This window comes from Pelophylax lessonae (assembly GCF_965119305.1).
Source record: "Pelophylax lessonae genome assembly, chromosome: 1".
In the NCBI taxonomy this organism is placed as follows: domain Eukaryota; kingdom Metazoa; phylum Chordata; class Amphibia; order Anura; family Ranidae; genus Pelophylax; species Pelophylax lessonae.
Window position 1 is genome coordinate 576086731 of NC_138768.1, and position 19222 is coordinate 576105952.

Consider the following 19222-nt stretch of genomic DNA (forward strand, 5'->3'; position numbering starts at 1 on the left):
CGGACGGCGGACAGAAAGAAAACCTTCCCGTTCAAAAAGAGGACCTTTCAAAGGAAGACTTTTCGTCCCTATAGGGGACAAGCCAGGGAAGACCGAGGTCAAACGGATACAGGAAGGCCGAAGAAGCACTGGACGGGCCAGAAGGGGAAATCAAGGGCAAATGTGCTCTTTAACCCTCCTGGCCAAAATCCCAAGACCCAGTGACGCTGGAGGCCAGGTGGGAGGAAGATTGGAGAGATTCCTCCCCCAATGGCAAAAACTAACCTCCAACAATTTTGTCAGGGGAGTCATCGAGAGGGGTTATGCCTTGGAATTCGGCAGAAAACCCCCCTCAAGATTGACAATTACCAATCTACCAAGGGACCCGGCAAAAGCACAGGCTCTGCCACTGCTTATAGGCGAGATGGTGGATCAAAGGGTCCTAGTTCCCGTCCCAAAACGAGAGGAAGGAAAGGGTTTCTATTCGCATGTGTTTCTAGTACAGAAACCCTCAGGAAAATTCCGATTGATAATGAACCTGAAACCTTTGAACACCGCCATAAGGTACAAAAAATTCCGCATGGAGTCAATTTACTCTATAAGGAATTTGCTCCAAAAAGATTGTTTTATGGCAACTATGGACCTAAAAGATGCTTATCTACACATCCCCATAAGGGAGGGATCCCAGAAACATCTGCGCATAGCAATAAAGATCGGGGAAAGGATCCATCATTTCCAGAGCAGAGCACTTCCGTTCGGACTCTCGTCATCGCCGAGAATTTTCTCGAAGATCCTAGGCCTACGGCCACATCACCCTGAACACGCCCGATCTCGTCTGATCTCGGAAGCTAAGCAGGGTCGGGCCTGGTTAGTACCTGGATGGGAGACCGCCTGGGAATACCAGGTGCTGTAGGCTTCCCAGCAGGAGTAAAACAGGAACTATGGTGGTGGAGGAACCACAACAACCTACACAAGGGACTGCCATGGACAGTTCAGATTTCATGCATCCTAACAACAGATGCCAGCAGCTGGGGATGGGGAGCCCATCTAGGGAATCAATGGACACAGGGAGCCTGGTCCTTTTCAGAAGGACACAGTTCATCCAATTGCAGGGAACTGAAGGCCATAGAGAAGGGAATCGCAGCCTTCCAGGAGCAACTCAGGGGCCAACACGTACAAGTGAGGTCAGACAACATAACATCCGTGGCATACCTAAACAAGCAGGGAGGAACCAGAAGTCCCACCTTAATGAGGGTAGCACAGGGAATCCTTCGCTGGGCAGAGCAGAATTTGAAGTCCCTCTCAGCAGTGCACCTCAAGGGTACTCAGAACAACCTTGCAGACTTTCTGAGCAGACAACTGATCTCACAAGAGGAGTGGTCCTTAGACCCTGGAGTCTTCTCACAGATAACATCCAGATGGGGTTATCCGGAGATAGACTTATTCGCCAACAAAGCGAACACCAAACTGCCAGATTTTTGCTCGCTCAATCCTCGAGATCAGCCGATGGCAGTAGATGCGTTTCAGACCGCATGGACTTTCAGACTATGCTATGCCTTCCCCCCTCTTTTTCTAATCCCAAGGGTCCTAGCAAAATTCAGGAGAGAACACACTACGTTAATCCTGATTGCGCCATTCTGGCCGAAGAGGGCTTGGTTTTCACTGCTACTATCCCTGACGGATCAACAACCATGGATGTTACCCGTCAACCAGAACCTGCTGTCGCAGGGACCAGTACTTCATCCCAGGCCAGCCATGCTAAACTTGGCAGCCTGGTATCTGAATCAGACATCTTAAGATTAAAAGGGCTCTCGGACAAGGTGATCAAGACCTTGCTACAGAGCCGAAAGCCAGTCACAAGAGCTATTTACCAGAAAGTCTGGAAGAGGTTTAACTTGTGGTTGGCACAATCCAAAAAAGGAGAGTCTGACTCGCCTACAATTCTGGAATTTCTACAGGAAGGTATCGACAAGGGCCTGTCCTTAAGCACTATTAAGGTACAGATTGCTGCCCTATCAGTTTATTTACAAACTTCCTTACAACAGGATCCCCTCATTAGCAGATTCTGCAAAGCAATTGCTAGACTTAGACCAGTACCTTGTCGTAAATTTCCGACTTGGGACTTATCTATCGTATTAAGGGCGCTGATTAAGGAACCCTTTGAGCCATTATCAGAGGCTTCCTTAAGAGCGATTACCCTGAAGACAGTTTTTCTTATCGCTATAACCTCCGCTCGCAGAGTTAGCGAACTACAGGCCCTTTCTGTTAGAGAACCCTTCATACAGATTTTGGAGGATAGGGTCATACTCAGGACCGACCAAACGTTTATACCCAAGGTCGCCTCTACCTTTCACAGAAGCCAGGACATAACACTACCCTCCTTCTGCAATAGGCCATCCAATGACAAGGAAGAACAACTGCACCATTTGGATGTCAGAAGGTGCCTTATTGCCTACTTAGAAGCCACAAAGGGCTTCAGAACATCTGAGTCCCTGTTTATCCTGTTCTCAGGAAAACGCAAGGGGAAGCAGGCTTCAAAGGGGACCATAGCCAGATGGATCAAGATAGCTATCTCAGAGGGATACAAAATCTTGCACCTAGACCCGCCAGAGGGACTCAAGGCACACTCCACAAGGGCATTAGCCACATCTTGGGCAGAAAGAGCCGGTGCTACCCCTGAGCAGATTTGCAAGGCCGCAACGTGGTCAAGCATGTCAACATTCGTCCGACACTACCGTCTGGATGTTTTGGGTAGTCAGGATCAGGTGTTTGGAAGGAAAGTCCTCCAAGCAGTGGTCCCCCCCTAAAAAAGGAACTGGGTGAGTACTTGTTAATCCTCTCAAGGGCTGTCCTGGAAGACGACTGGGGAAAAACCAGAGTTAGAACTTACCGGTAACTCTGTTTCCAGGAGTCTTCCAGGACAGCAGGTTCCCACCCTCTCTTATACATTGATAAAAGAAATTAATGTAATGTTCCATATTATGCTTTAACTGTTTTTCAGCTCTGTCCTTCGGTTCTTGGATAAAACTGACCAGGTGCCTGAGGGACCGCCTTTTAAGAGCTGATGGCAATGTGTTTCCGGTCTGGTAGGAGGAGCTCCATCTCTCAAGGGCTGTCCTGGAAGACTCCTGGAAACAGAGTTACCGGTAAGTTCTAACTCTGGTTTTTCCATCCGTCCAGCGGATCGGATGAGAACAGATGGACGGTCCGTTCCCATCCGATTCCCCCATAGAGATGTATGGGGCTGTGACAGCTGTGTCTCCACACACAGTGTGGAGAACAGCTGTCATTCTCCTGCTCAGCGGGGGATCGGCGGATCGATCTCCCGCTGAGAAAAGCGGAGTCTGTTTGACGGACTATATGTGTGAAAGAGCCCTTAGACTGGAGGGTGCAAAATCTGGTGCAGCTCTGCATAGAAACCAATCAGCTTCCATGTTTTTTTTGTCAAAGCTTAATTAAACAAACTGCAGTTAGAAGCTGATTGGCTGCCATGCACAGCTGCACCAGATTCTACATTCTCCGGTTTTAAATAAATCAACCCCATTGTCTTAATAGCAACTTCTTTATGTGTTCTTGTGCATTCTGAAAAAGAAAAATGTGATATGTGGCAGCTTACCAGTCCTCTGATGTGATGACTGCATTTGTTTTCCTGGCTCAGTACATTTTCTGCAAGTGCAGAAAAATACCTGTTGATCTGGTGGACATTTTGGGGGAAATTTATTAAAACTGGAAAGTTCAAAATCTGGTGCAGCTCTTCATAAAAAAACAATCAGCTTCCAGGATTTAATTGCCAAAGCTTAAAGTGGTTGTAAACTCACTTTTTTTTTCTTGTACCTACAGGAAAGCCTATAATAAGGCCTACCTGTAGGTACAGTAAATAGCTTCTAAAACTTGACGGTTTAGGAGATATTCACACTGCATGCAGTCGGTGACATCACCAGTGCATGTGCTCTGAAGGACCGGTGTACCGTGCCCAACTTTCAGAGCTCATGCCGTAAATCCTGTATTAAATCAAATGGGGAAACCAGCGCCCAGGAAGCTTATGTGTAAAAACAATTAATCACCAGAAATGCAGCCTCTGAACTATAGCAAGTAAGGAAAATAAATTAGGCGCAATATCTGTGAAAAAATTGTATGACGAGAAATTTATTTATTTATTTATTTATTTATATATATATATATATATATATATATTAGTGAATAAATATGGGATGGTAGTGAAATTAATGTAATTAAAAAATGCTAAAGCAAATGTATGCTAATTATAAGTGCTAATGCTAATCAGCACCTGAAACCAATTGCTTGGTATGTATGGGTGCAAACTTAAGGTGCTGGTGCGTCAGTGCAATAGTGTATATTCATAAATCCAAAAAATTAACAATCAGCAAAAAATAATTATATCACAAAAATATATTGTGTGTGCAAAAAGTGCAAGTGCAAAAAAAAAATAAAAATGAAAAAATGCGAGCATTAGTAAAATACTAAAAAATATTTCTCAAACTTAATAATCTCATATCAAACAATTAAAAATAAAGTCCATTGAATAAAGTTCATTATTATAAGCCCCCGTTTACACTGGGGCGACCTGTCAGGCCGTAGGTCGCCTCCCATACAGAAGCTATGGACCCGTTCTAATAGGAGCGACACAAGTCGCTCCGACTTAGAAAAAGGGTCCGGAGCTTCTTTGGGGTGACCTGGAGCGACCTGCATAGACTTCAATGTTATGAAGTCCGTGCCGGCCGCTCCGAGGTCGCGGTGCGAGCAGCGCGCCGCGACCTCTGTGGTCGCCTGGGGAAGTTGGATCGCCCCAGTGTGAACGGGGCCTAATCCTCCCGTGCAGAAAAGTGCCAATAGTGCTGAAAAATAAATAAATTCCAAGGTGCTTGTGATGTGTCAGTGAGGATCCTTCCACCACAGTAATTAGTGCCTGGGTAAACTCACCAGATATATTGCTGGTAAAATTATAAACCAGCAATCAAGCTTTGTTCACATTTTAATTAATCCTTGACCTCCTCTCTCCTTTGTCACCGCAGCTCAGGTTTAAATGAGTGGAATCACATAGAGGGATAAAGAGGGATGCCACACATAGCGTTATACTGCATAATAAGACTAGGATGGTGTCTGCCAGACACTTAGGGATCTGTGCTGTGTAAAATTGATCCTCTGCTCAAGCCGTCCGTGAGCAGGGATATGTGAAGCAGTTCCTTTCCAATGCTTGAGCAGTGCTGTCTCAGTGTCCTGTAAGCCACGCCCTACCGGTTTCGTCACCTGACTTCTTCTCGGTGTGGTCTCCTGTATTGCAGGTCCCACCTGCAATAACACAGACAAAGCTAGTGGATTTGCAGCACTGGCTGGGCAAGGAATCCCATGTCTCACGAATTGGCTGTCTCTCACTGATTCTCGTCAAGCCCTCTCCTTACTTAATAATTCCCTCACTCGGCTTTATATATTGTAAATTGCCACACTGATCTGAGAGGTGGCAGGTGTGGTCAGGAGCTGGTGGCATGTTGGGTTTGTGATCTCTGTGTCAGATGGCCTCGATCAACGAGTTGCTGACCCCACGCTTTATATTATGTAACACCTGAAAACATTAAGACATATTTAAAATAATAATTTCTAACACTATCACATGATATTCTCAAGAAGGACTGAGCAATTTCAATAATGACCAACAAGTTGCAGCGCAGGGTTGGAAATTTTGTTGGCAGATCTGTTGACCTACATCCAGGGGAGGTGCAAGTCTGATGGACAAAATGATTGTTTAGAGTCTGATCATTCCTAACACAACAAAAGACCTTGTGTATATGTATTATGAGTAGTGAACATATTGAATGGAAACATAACTTCACTAAAGATTAAAGATCTTCTTTGTTTGGCTAATTTTATAATAAACGTCTTCACCATGGCGTGGAGTATCCTAGCTTAGTAATTACCTATATAGTCACACATGGTTTTTTAGAGCTTTACACCCTGCAGTATTTTCAGTGAAAACTCCCCTATTAGACATAATCCTTATGTCAATGGGTTTCAACTGAATCATTCTACAGTACTGACTGTATGGAACACAGACACTGACACGTGGACACACCACGTTTAATGTGTAAAGTAAGGAAGGGATTTGATTCTTACTGATAAGAAATAAAGATCTTCACCAGTAAACCTTGAAAATATGTTTTCTCATTATTCATTCACATAAAAAGCCTCACGCCTTATTTCATATGTAAAAAAAAAAAAAAAAAAGCTGAGATTATCACATTACGAATGTGTTCTGATGAATATATTTATTTCTCTGTAATTACATGGTGGCTCCATCCACCAATTTACCGAATCACTCTGCACAAACTAACATAGCCAAGCCTTTAAGGGTCAAGACCGGTACAACACCACTATTCTGAACCTTTTATTGCCATATATGTCCATGCTGGAGAGATTCACGCTCTTTTTTTTTTTTTTCTTGGTGACCATGGTCATCCGGACAGAAAGAGATGGGAAATTCAAAATTTTCCAGTTTTCACTGAAGTTGGAGAGAACCTTACAATGGGGACACTTGTAATGGTGATGGTTGTATAAAAGGGGGTTTCCTCTCTTCCTGTGGTATCTCAGTGACAGGAAGTGAGGGGAAATAATGCCAGTGTGGAAACAGACAGCAGTGAAACAGAGCAGAGGGTCTAACCATCTCCTATTTTTTTCTAAAGCTATAAAAAAGGCTTGGGCTTCATTGGAGAATGTTATCTGTGGGTGCTGAATATGTTTGTGTTTTTAGATATGCCGGGAAAGTTATGGCCTGACTGAATTGAAACCTTTGCTACCTGGAGGAGACAAAATAACTGTAAAGAAAGACAACAGGTATGTTACCTGAAAAGATAATACCAATGACTGGGGAGGGCTGTAAATCCATCCCTGGCACTGGGTGTATTGTGAACATTTTCTAACCAGGCTTTAATGGTCACAACTGGCTTTAAAGTGGTTGTAAACCCTTACATATACCCAGTCAAGTGACTGGCCTCATGTGATACATAGAGATGAAACAAATACTCTTACATAAGTTGTACCTTTTTATCATTACCCGTCTCTTCTCTACAGCCATTCAAAGTTCGCACATCAAGGGTTATTTCTGAGCTTGCAGAATGCGGAGGTCGGTAATCTGACTTCATACATTGCACACCATAGAGCAGAGTGTAATCTGAGACCTGAGTGAAAGGAAAGGACACACTAGTGCCATCTTAAGAGCATTAAAGGGCCCCGGGCAATACAGTGCACTGGGGCCCTGCCTACACCTATCACCCATGAGAATAAAAATGCAACTTATCGATAAGGCGATATTTATGGGTACAGCAGTGCCAGGCTAATGACCGCTTCCAAGTTTGACAGCTGGGTCTGGTGAACACCCATGGATGGGAGTCAGACTTGACTGTCCTGTGTGCGCCTGTTCCCGTGGAGGCGGACAGGCATTCCTGCAGTTGTGGGCTTCCCCTTCACGGCCCAAGTGGCCTGACAGCAGCGCAGGGCCGACAGGTGCTTGCCGCCTGCTAAGTTTAGCGGTGGGATGCACATGGGAATTGGGACTAATGCTTGGCTGGGGCTGGGTTGTTGGGCAGGCGGGGCCCCCTGGGCAAGTGGGGCCCCTGGGCAACTGCCCATTCGGTAAGATGGCCCTGGGACACACCTCTTCTACACATAAGGAAACATTCACAGCTGAGGCTGTCAATCGCCTGTTGTCTGCTGGATGGGGGGGTGAGGCCATTTCTTGGGATTGCCTGGTGTCCATAATGAGAAGTAACTCATGCAAATTGCAGAGGAAGGAGAGAGCAGGCAGAAATAATACCAAGTTATTTGGATTGAGGCAAGTACACCCTATATGAGAATGTAATTTCAAAAGTAATTTGTCAGTTTTTTAAATCTGCACCTTTCATGAAACGAATACATGGTGATGTTTTTAAGTCTGTATCTCTCTGAGCTTCTTTCTCATGTTCCCTATTTTGGAAATCGTCCTTCCCTTTTTGGTAACCCTAAATCACCCTTCTACACTGAACTTCTGTGAGAGCTTGTTTTGTCATGAAGCTTTATTTCCCTATTTTTTTTTTTGGTTCATACCTAACTGTATTTAATACTAGATTCAACATGTTAATGCAAAACTGTTATCAGAATTAAGCCATAAGGGGTTGTTGCATCCCTTTCTCTACCTTGCTTAATATATTTTTGAGGATCTTATTCAGCACAGCTACTGTTTCTGACTTGATGCTACTCCAGTTAAGAAAGACTTTTGATATTCTGTACTGCATTTTTTTGTAAGAATACCTGAAAATCCTGCCTTGAAGGTCAATGTTCAGCCATTTTCGGTTATGGCTAACAGTGCTCAGTCCTAGTCTCTCAATTGCTTCCCTGTGTTGTCAACCAATCACATGGGATTCTGATGGATACTATAAACAGCCAGGTCGATGCTCAATGGCCAGGAATATTCCACCGTTGACACCTTCAGAAAGCCTACAATGAGCAATGACATGCAGACGCTGCTACATGCTTGAGGAACTCTTAAAGTGTCATTTTTTTCAGTTATTCTGTACAGTATTTATTTTTTTTTCTCTATTTCTAGGCAGGAGTTTGTTGATGCTTATGTCAACTATGTCTTTAACCAGTCAGTGCATGAATGGTATGAGGCATTCTCTACAGGATTCCTTAAAGTCTGTGGTGGGAAAGTGCTGGAGCTGTTTCAGCCATCTGAACTGAGAGCCATGGTTGTTGGGAGCAGCAATTACAACTGGCAGGAACTGGAAGAGGTGAGCTCGACGATACTAAGGCATTGTGGGTAACTTCTGACACTAGGCTTTTCAAACAAACTGAGGTCAATATAAGAATTTTAGATGTGTTTTGACATCAACACATAGTACAGAAAAACATATACAGAAGTATATATATATATATAAATGAGTGTACACTGAAAACTAATGGACAAGAAAAGTAATCTATGTGTGTGTGTTTTTTTTATTTTTTATTCCAGAGTGCTATATACAAAGGTGACTACTCTGCAGAGCACCCAACTATGAGGATGTTCTGGGAGACATTCCATGAATTTCCTCAGGAGAAGAAGAAGCAGTTTCTGTGTAAGTTTTGCATTTCAATATTGTTTTGTAAGAAATCGTGTGGGTATATTGGATGTACCTGTATACCTTAAAGGATAAGTCCACCCTAACACTAAAATCTCTGCCTTTATAGATCTCCACGTTCTAACACTAACCTATCTAGCCCTGTAAAGAAAAGAAAATCAGTATATTTACCTTTTTTGAAGCCGATCCGACCCGATCCCACACTGAGCTGTCAGCCGCAGGCTCGCTGTGGAGGCGGGTGCAGAAGACACAGCCGACGACGTAAGCCCCATAGTAACTCTATGGGTGACATCACATCCCATTAATTTTACAGCCGCTGTCAGCCGTGTCCTTCCGCCGCTGGAAATCGTGTTGGATCGGCTTCAAAAAAGATAAGTATACTGATTTCTTCTTTACAGGGCTAGATAGCTTAGTGTTAGAACGCGGAGATCTATAGATGCAGGGATTTTAGTTTTTAGGGTGGACTTATCCTTTAAATAAACCAACATGTCCAGCATATATAGGAAAGTTTTAGCAGATTTTACAGAAAAGTTGATACACATTCATGGACGTCCTCCCAGAACCACAGGTGCACTCTGTGATCGCTGATCACAGATCTGGGTAAAAGGCCAATCGCAGCGGCCTTTTACCATGTGATCGCAGCTGATCACATGTAAACAAATTTCCTCACATGATGTCACAGTGTGAGGTGAGCCAGGAACCGGCAAGTGTGACAGAGGACATTTACAGTGATAATCAGGGCACTGATTATCAGTGCAGCCCCAACAATAGCCTATCCGTACAGCCTCATCAGCGCACATCAGTGAAGGAGAAAAATTACTAATTTTGATCATTTTATAACAGAAATTTAAAAAGGTGTTTTTTTTTTTTATTTAATTTTCGGTCTTTTTTCGCTTGTTTAGCATAAAATAAAAAAACACGATGATTAAATGCCACTAAAAGAATGCTCTATCTGTCTCAAAAAATAACAATTTTATATGGGCACAGTGTTGCATGACCACGCAATTGGCATTCAAAGTGTGAGAGTGCTGAAAGCTGAACAAAAGGAAGGTGAATGTGCCTGGTATTGAAGTGGTTAAACAAAACCGTACACAAATTTTGGAGTTACATGGTATCTTATAGTAGTCTCAAAGGGTCATACATTTTCTCATACAGGAGAGATGTATACATCTAATATTTTTTGGAAACGTTTGGTCATATAGGGATGGAACCACAATAAGTGGCCAATCGCTAAGCACCAGTATTGTCCTTTTTGAGCAAGCAGAGTACGTCACATGCTTCCCATACCCAGAAGTACAGAGTATTTCACTTTTCTTCTGCAGGGAAACGGAATAGTGAGAAGGAAAAAATTAGATTTTTGTCTTACCATAAAATCCTTTTCTCTGTTGTTGACGCCTGATGACTGAAGGCCCAAAAGGCACTAAGCGCCCGCGTAGAATGCACCTAAACAGGGAACGGAGAAACCTGACCCTTGATGAAATAGGCCTGCACCACCGCCCGTCTTGTCCATCTGGAAATGGTCACAAAAGCGACCAACCCTTTGCGAGGTCCATCCGGTCCACATCCAGAAAGTGCAAGGCAATCTCCTTAAGATGTTGAGGCTTAGAACACAGGGAAGGCAACACAATGTCATTAATCAGACGGAAACCAGAAACAACCTTAAGAAGGAACGACTGACAAGGGTGAAGCACTCCCTTATCTCTGTGAACCACCAGGTAAAGTGAACGACAAGACAGTGCCGCCAGCTCCGACAACCTGCGTGCAGAAGTAATAGCCACCAAGAAGGCTACCTTCTGGGACAATGTGAGCAGAGGAACCTCACAAATATTTCCGAAAGGCGGGTACTGGATAACAGGCAACGGAGACCTTAATGGGGAGCCAAGTGGCAAACCCCTTGAATAAAGGTGGGAACCAAAGAATGTGTAGCCAAAGGACGGCAAAAGAAGACCACCAAGGCCCAAAACCTAGCCCTTGACGGTACCTAAGGCCAGGCACTGCTCAACACCTCCTTGGAGGAATGCCAAAATCCGAGCCACCGAAATAGAAGAGATGAACCCCAAGAGACTCACACCACGCAAAGTACGCCTTCCAACGCAATGGTAAAGCCTTCCTACAGGTATAGTTTTTTTAGTCTTTTAAAACATGGGAATCACCGATTCAGACCACCCTCTATCCTGCAACACCTGGCCTGCAACAGCCAAGCCATTAAACCAGTGACTGTAAAGCAGGATGGAAGATTGGTCCCTGGGCCAAAAAATCTTCTCTGAGAGAAAGTCTCCAAGGGGCATCGGCAACCAGCCGTACTAGATCGGCATACCAAGACTGAGGAGGCCAGTCTGGAGCCACTAGGCTGACCAGATCCCTTCAGCCTTAATCCTTCGCAGAAGACTCGGCAGAAGTTTTAGCGGGGAAAAGGCGTATATCAGAAGATGCTGGCCCCAAGGAGACACCAGTGTGTCTGTGATGTTGGCCACAGGATCCCGAGACCTTGTCACAATTCTTTGTACCTTCCCGTTGAGATGATGACCAACAGGTCCACCTCGGGAGTTCCCGACCGGAGAAACAGCTGAACCTTAGAATGCCGGCTACCTCCTGAACCGCCAGGACACTTCTTGTGCCCCGTTGGTGATAGACATACGCCACAGTCGTGGCATTGTCCAAAAGATCCTTACCTGGCACTCCTAAAGGAGATTTGGCCAATGAGCCAGACAAATCTTATCGCCCAAAGTTCCAGTATATTGATCAGTAGTGTTGACTCGTCCAGACCCCTTGAGCATATCCGTGCCTTTGCAGAGGCTCGAATAGAACTGTGTAAACGGAACCGCCTCACACCATCAGGCATCAGCGCCCGTATGCAAGTCCAGAAAGAAGACTGACTGCTGAACAGCAGGAGCCGAGTCGCACCCTGCAGCTTTGGAGTTTTTATTCCCCTGGGAAAAAAAAACCCTGGCTGAAGCTGATCCAGAGCCAGACCCAAATAGTCCAACTTGGTGGACGGAACCAGAGCAGTTTTTTTAAGTTCAATCCCCAATGAAACTCCTATAAGTCCACACAATAATGTCCAGGTTGTCCTTTAGAGCAGTCGGCCACTGTGCTTGCAGAAGAAGACAATCCAGGTACCCAGTACCGCAATCCCCCACTGCCGCTACAATGCCAACACTGGGGCCAACACTGTGAATACCCGAGGGGCTGCGGCGCCCAAAGGGTAATGCCATGGATTGAGCATGCTCTGCACTCACAGGAAGTGGAGGAAACACTGGTGACTGACATATAATGGAATATGAAGGCAAGCGTCCTTGATGTGGGGATGCCACTACTGTACGAATGGACCCCATTCAGAACTTCTGTACCCGCACAAGCGGTTCAAAGCTTTGAGATCCAGGATTGGACGTACCTTGCCTTCCTTCCTGGGAACTGTAAACAGACTTGACAAGAAACCTTAAAAACTTTCCTATTTTGGAACCGGAAAAATCACCCCTTGTAGTAGAAAGACTTGCACCACCTGGAAGAGATCCCGCAGGCGGTCTGGGGACCAATGTAGATTCGAAGGAAAGAACCTCACTGGAGGATAAGACCGAAACCTGATCTTGTAGCCAGACCGGATCAGCTCGTGGACCCACCTGTCTTGAATCAGGAAGGTTCATGGGTCTGGAAAGAAGCGAAGACGTCTCCCCACCTCTGACATGGGTGAGAGCGTCCTTTCGGGCAGAAAAGGGCTTGCCTGCAGGTCTGGAAGAACCTGCTCTCTGTGACGAGACTCCTTGCCCCTAGCAGCCTGTGGAAGAGTACTCTTCCCCCCTGTAAGACCCTTAAGGATATCATCCAGAGAGATCCAAACAGGCGAACCCCCAAAAAGGGGAGAACAGATAAGGCCGTCTTAGAAGACTGCCCGCAGACCAGCATTTCAGCCATATCAGGTGCCGAAGGCCCACTGCTGCCATGGACAGCCTAGAAACCAAGGGACCCGCATCCAGAGAGCCACCACAGACAAAACTGCAACCCCTAGACCAATTGGTCTGCAAGCTCACAAGGGCAGGGGAAAGCTGTTCCCCCTTCCAGGTTCTGGTGCAAAAGCTTTGCCCACTCCGTTAAAGTCTGGGACACCAATGCTATGGTGAACACCGGCCTAAGTCCCGAACCGGCCACAGGAAACACGTGGAGGACCAAAGTCTCGGCTCTCCCTTTAAAGGGGGTCTTTAAAAGCCGGAGACTCCTCCACCGGAATTAAAGTGGAGTTATTTGGCCTGAAATCCTGAGAATGCACCACAGGAGGGACTGTCCACTTTTTTAAGACATGGACTCTTCAAAGGGATACAGTCTAGCAAACAGGGACTTTTCAAAGGGCTACCGTCTAGCAAAAACGCTTAGGCACCGACATAATGCATTTAGGTCACTGATTTGCGACAATTTAGTCAAGTAGGAGGAAAAAGCATACTAGGCTCACCCTGAAACATAACAATTAGGATTGTTGCATAGACACAAAACAGGCAGGTGAGGGACGCTGACTGTGATCCTGTCAGGGGAACGCAGACCCAGGGCCCACGAATGGACCACCAGAAAAAAACTGAGTGCCTATGGCAGGAAGTGAGAGTATACCCCCTGGGACTGGCCCATAGGCGTGGTAAAGCTTTTTCCTGCCTAGTGTCCTACTCCTGTAGGGGGCAGCATAACCCAATGGTCAAGAAGATTCTGGAGCTGTGTCCGTCAATGAACAAAAGAGAAAAGGAAGCTTGCCATGTTGAGTTTTAGAGTAGCATTAGAGGGTGCTTCAGCTGTTCCCAGGGCTTTTCTTCTGTGCTGCTACTGTATTTACAAGTGGCAGCGCTCCTCTCCCAGCGGCTGCTCAGAACCATCCCTGCACATTTCTATATGAGAGCCGAGAAGGGAAGGGGGTTATACACAGCTGCGGAGGCTACACCTGAAGCCTGCCAGCAGCCTGCTCTGTGCAATCTCCTAATGTAAGTTGTAGCTGCTCTTTTTTGCAGCAGCTCCACTTTTTGATGCTTTCTAGGCTGGTGGGAGAGAATTCAGGGCGGGGGGAGAACTCTCTAATGGAAGGGGGAGGGTGAGCTCTATACTGGAATCTGGGGAGAGAGCTTTTTACTGGGGGGGGGGGGGGGACCTGGAGGTACACAGCACACCCCTCAACCCTGCACATTGTACACAGTGCGTCCCTCAACCCTGCACTCTGTACACAGTGCGTCCCTCAACCCTGCACTCTGTACACAGTGCGTCCCTCAACCCTGCACATTGTACATAGTGCACCCCGCAACCCTGCACTCTGTACACAGTGCACTCCTGGTAGGTAATAATACCCCACTCTTAGTGCAATTTTGCCACACCCACAATTTGATGCTGAGGGCCAGCCATACCTAAACTCCCCTGAAGAGTGGGAGGAGGTTGAGTTCCTGCGAATTTTCACTGAGGAAAAAAGCCCTGGCTGTTCTTTTCCGAATATTGTAACTATTCTATATTGACAGTGTTGAGTGCTGTAACTGGTTTGTACACAGTATTTTTAAATGTAACTTGATTAGTTAAGAACGTTTGTAAGTGTAATCCATTAAAGAGTGAACTGTTGTCTTTTCAGTGTTTCTCACCGGCAGTGATCGTATACCGATCTATGGCATGTCCAGCCTACATATCATCATCCAGTCTACATCCAGCAGTGAAGACTACCTGCCTGTGGCACATACATGCTACAACCTTCTGGACCTGCCCAAGTACAGCAGCAAAGAAACCCTCAGGAAAAGACTCAATCAAGCCATAGACCATTATGAGGGCTTCAGCCTAGCTTAAACTTGCCCTTTGTTCCCGAGCTTCCCTCGATCAAAATGCACTTTACCTCTTATGGGTTTATTTAATATTAATGTAAAATACACCCAATGTTGTATACATTTAAAATAAATTCTCCTGTTTCTATTTTTGTAAAGGAACCAAAATGTAAAAAGAAAACCCATATGAAAATATTTCTTAATTATTTCTTGAAATTTCCAACGTTTTCACCTTTTTTATAATTCTGTTGCCTCTCTTTTGCTTTGATCTTATTTTGTTGGCATTTTCTACGTTGGTTTAGTAAAGGCTATTTTATCAAAATGTGACATTTTTTTTCAGCTTTGTTAAAGCAAGACTGGGAAGTCTATCTTTTATCCAAGCTTTTCTGTGAGCACTGAGCATTTGTGAAAAATTCATCCTTCAAACTAAATAGTCATTTTAAAACAGTATTGAAATTTAAAGTTTTAGTGTTGTATCCTTTCTGGAATCTTTTGATCAAGTCTAAGCTGGTGTTCTTTGTTGGAGTTCCCCAGTTAGTGCTCTTTCTGTGATGGTGATGGGTTCTCTTCTTTGGAGGAACTGTTTGGTAGTAGCATGTTTGCTGTACTTTCCTTACTCATGCTGATGTGTTCTTTTGGAAAGCAGCTGCAGCCTACATGGTACAGAGGTAAACGGCATTTATTGAATAAATCGAACACAGGACCCAAGGAAAGGAACAGTAAAGGTTGTGGTCCTAAGTTGAATAAAACACCCATAAATATTTTTTGGTGGACTCATCTTGTATACAGGATATTTTTATTTTTTTTAACCTTCTTATGCAAAACACATTCAGTGCTGGTCTAAACTTGGCACATGCCTTGATCCTGCAAACACTTCATTGCGGGTCTTTCCAAGTTGTACTGCTAAAACCCTTACATGTTTTACCATATCTAGAATTTAATTCTACTAGATCAATGATGCACTGTCTAATCACATTGACTGTTCCAATCAATATCAGATCAATTGTTTCACCTCAACTTTTATCAGATAAATTTGATCATACACATTCTGGATTTTACCAACTATAACTTATGTTATGATCATTTGTAAACATAAAAATTACTGGCTGCCATGTTTGAATGAATGACTGACTGTGATGCAATTTAAGGGAAACGACTTAAAACTTCTTTGTAGTATATTATATTGAAATGTTCAAATAAATTTTTTTTTTTTTTTTAATTTGGTGTCGCTGCATACTTTACCTAAAGACATAGTAGGCTAAAGAAGAACAAATAGTCTATGGTGTATTCCATGTGTGAATTTTTAGCTCTGGTTTGAAAAGTAGGAAGGGATTCGATTTGTTATGAGCCATGCATACAGTGCCATGAAAAAATATTCATACCTCTTGAACTTTTGTCATGTTACAACCAAAAACGTAAATTTATTTTATTGGGATTTTATGTGATAGACCAACACAAAGTGGCACATAATTGTGAAGTGGAAGGAAAATGATAAATGGTTTTCAAAATCTTTTACAAATAAATACGTGAAAAGTGTGGCGTGCATTTGTAACATCATCTCTCTCTCACACATTCTAAAGCTCAGTTCACAAATAAGTTTTGTTTAATCATACTAAAGCATACATGAACTCCTAGAGACCAAGGGTCTCACTTTTCTCATATACAACTTTAACCACTTGCCGACTGCCGTCAGTATATTTACTGTGGCAGTCAGCCCCTCACAGGCAAAGCGACGTAAGTCTATGTCGCTCGCCTGTGAGGCTCTAGGGGGCGAGCTCCCGCCCCCGCCCGCTCACGGACACCCCGCGCGTGTGACAGTCAAGGGTCCGATCTGTCCGCCGCAATGTCGCAGTCCCGCAAAAAAAAATCGCAGATCGCTGCCATTACTCGTTAAAATAAAAAAAATAACAAAAGTCTTTCCCTTAGTTAGTAAACGCAATAACTTTTGCGCAAACCAATCAAAATACGCTTTTTGCAATTTTTTTTTTTACCAAACATATGTAGCAGAAAACAAATTGGCCTAAAATGTTAAATTTAGATTTTTATCTTTTTTTTTTTTTTTTGGGGGGGGCGGGAATTTCATATAAAAAAATGTGAAAAATAATGTTATTTTTGCAAAATTTACGCTCTTGTTTATAGCGCATGATCAAAAAATCGCACAGGTGATCAAATACCACCAAAACAAAGCTCTGTTTGTGGGGAAAAAAGGATGTCAAATTTGTTTAGGTACAGCATCGCACAACCGCGCAATTGTCCTTTAAAGTGCCGAATTGCAAACTAGGCCCTGGTCAGGAAGGGGGTAAAATCTTCCGGGACTTAAGTGGTTAAACAATGTTTGCCTATTTTACTACCTGTAACCCTTAGAACTTTAAACCTACAAACAGATGTAGCAAAACTAGACATGTGCGATTCATTTCCTTACAAATCGAAAATGAAAATGAATGCTAGGTATGGCGCTATTGTGACAAAGTGTTAAGTGCTGACTGGTTTGTAGTGTGATCACTATGTGTAAACAAAAAATAAATAAATGTGTATAACGTGTATAAAGTGTCCGAATCAAACAAATTTAATTATAAATTGAAAAAGTGAAAATATAAATCTAAATATTAAAATACTAATTTATATATAAACACCAAAGTAATCCTGCACTTCACCAAGCACAAAGTACAATATCAACAGTATCGTATATCAAAAATATTAAGTGTCTTGTGCTATGATCAAGTGCTATATGCTCCACAAAAGGATATACAAAAATACTCAAAAAGTCAATGACTGTATGTCAAACAATATCATATACAGATTTGAAACATAGAAACATAGAATGTGTCGGCAGATAAGAACCATTTGGCCCATCTAGTCTGCCCAATAGTTAGGCCAAACTTTATATTTGACTTATAAAGTGACAGGTGCTCTTTAAGGTGCTCCACAAAAACTCAAAAATCTGTGCTTTACTGTTACTTACTGTTAAACGGTATCGTATACAAAAAAGTCCTCCTAAATAGCATTAAATGTAAGGTGACATGTGCTCTTCAAAGTGCTCCAAACAAAAATCCGTGACATTGGTAGTGCTCCACAAGCCGTGCTCCCCTTATGGTCCCTCACTCACCAGAGCTCAGTCCCTTCTGGGGGCTACCAGACCTTCCAAGCAACCACCTCCAATAAGGACAGCCGACTCAGGATCCACAACCAGATGTCACCTTAAATCCACTTCTTGGTACTCGTATTACATGCAGAGATGTGAAAATCGACAGCCCATAGCGCTTACCAGTTTGATGTATTTTATTGTAAACCATAAAATATCACACTTACTCTCAATACAATATATATCTATATATAATATAATATATATTTCAATATATGCTCTCAATACAGCGTGTAAAACAGGAAGTCCAGGTTCAATGCGTTCCACGAACTGTACTGGAAGTGATGCAAAGACGCTCGTGACTCCCCCCTACGTGTTTTGTCACAATGATGTCATCAGGCGCGGCGCCATATTGCCTCACCTCACAGTATTTATACTTTCCAGTTACCTAGCAACCCTGAGTCACAAGGTTTGGATGCCATATTTAGACAGATGTCGGATGTTAATACAATATGTATGAGAGTTACCTAGCAACTCTGGAAAAGCCAAATCCGATGGCCTTATCCAATTCCAACAAGCCTTACTAATAGAAAGGGCACAGTAAACCCTAACTCAATTGAATTGTTCGGGCTCGTACACCATAATGTCTCTGGGGTGTGCCACAATGATAAACCACATCATTTACATTTATTCCAAATTGTAACATGCTGCAAAAACTATCCTATTTAAAAGCCTCAGGTAAAAACATACAAATATACGCAATGAGAATGTTACAAAAAATCTTCCATAAATAACCAAATACAGGGAAAATGTAAAATAAATAAAAATAGAAATGCAAAAATAAAAATAGAAATGCAAATAAGATTTAAATAATACAGAAATTGAAAAAATGTTTTAGAATTAATAAAAAATATTTTTTTCAACTATGTAATAATGAGAAGGAGCGCTACTAACATCTGTCCATAATACGTATGTGCTAATCTTCTATGTGTGTGGAATAGAACTATAGGACGGGGTCTAGATGTCTAAAATGATTGAGCCATGTAAATGTGAATACCACAATTTTTTGTGGTATTAAATTACTTTATTGTCCCCACCCCTAAAAAAATTGTTAGAGATATTTTATATAATAGCTATAATGCGTGTAGGTTTTATTCCAGCAAAAGGAGGAGGAGTTGAGGGGATATTATCCAAAGCAAAGGGCTTTTCTATTCAAAGTGGTGTCTAAAAAAAAAACTTTCAAAATGGTACCAAGCCATATTCCAAAGGATCATCTAGCTATTTGG

At 43.3% G+C, this 19222-nt stretch overlaps 1 protein-coding gene across 1 annotated transcript in view; it reads left to right on the plus strand.

Moving 5' to 3' along the window:
* HERC3 (HECT and RLD domain containing E3 ubiquitin protein ligase 3) overlaps positions 1-14880 on the plus strand; it is a 136761-nt gene extending 121881 nt beyond the window's left edge. The window contains exons 22-25 of the mRNA XM_082272057.1: positions 6743-6825; positions 8573-8756; positions 8978-9080; positions 14671-14880. Coding sequence (XP_082128183.1) covers positions 6743-6825; positions 8573-8756; positions 8978-9080; positions 14671-14879 — 579 coding nt within the window. The 3' untranslated portion in view covers position 14880. The remainder of the gene's footprint in view (positions 1-6742; positions 6826-8572; positions 8757-8977; positions 9081-14670) is intronic.
* The last annotated feature ends 4342 nt before the right edge of the window (positions 14881-19222 follow it).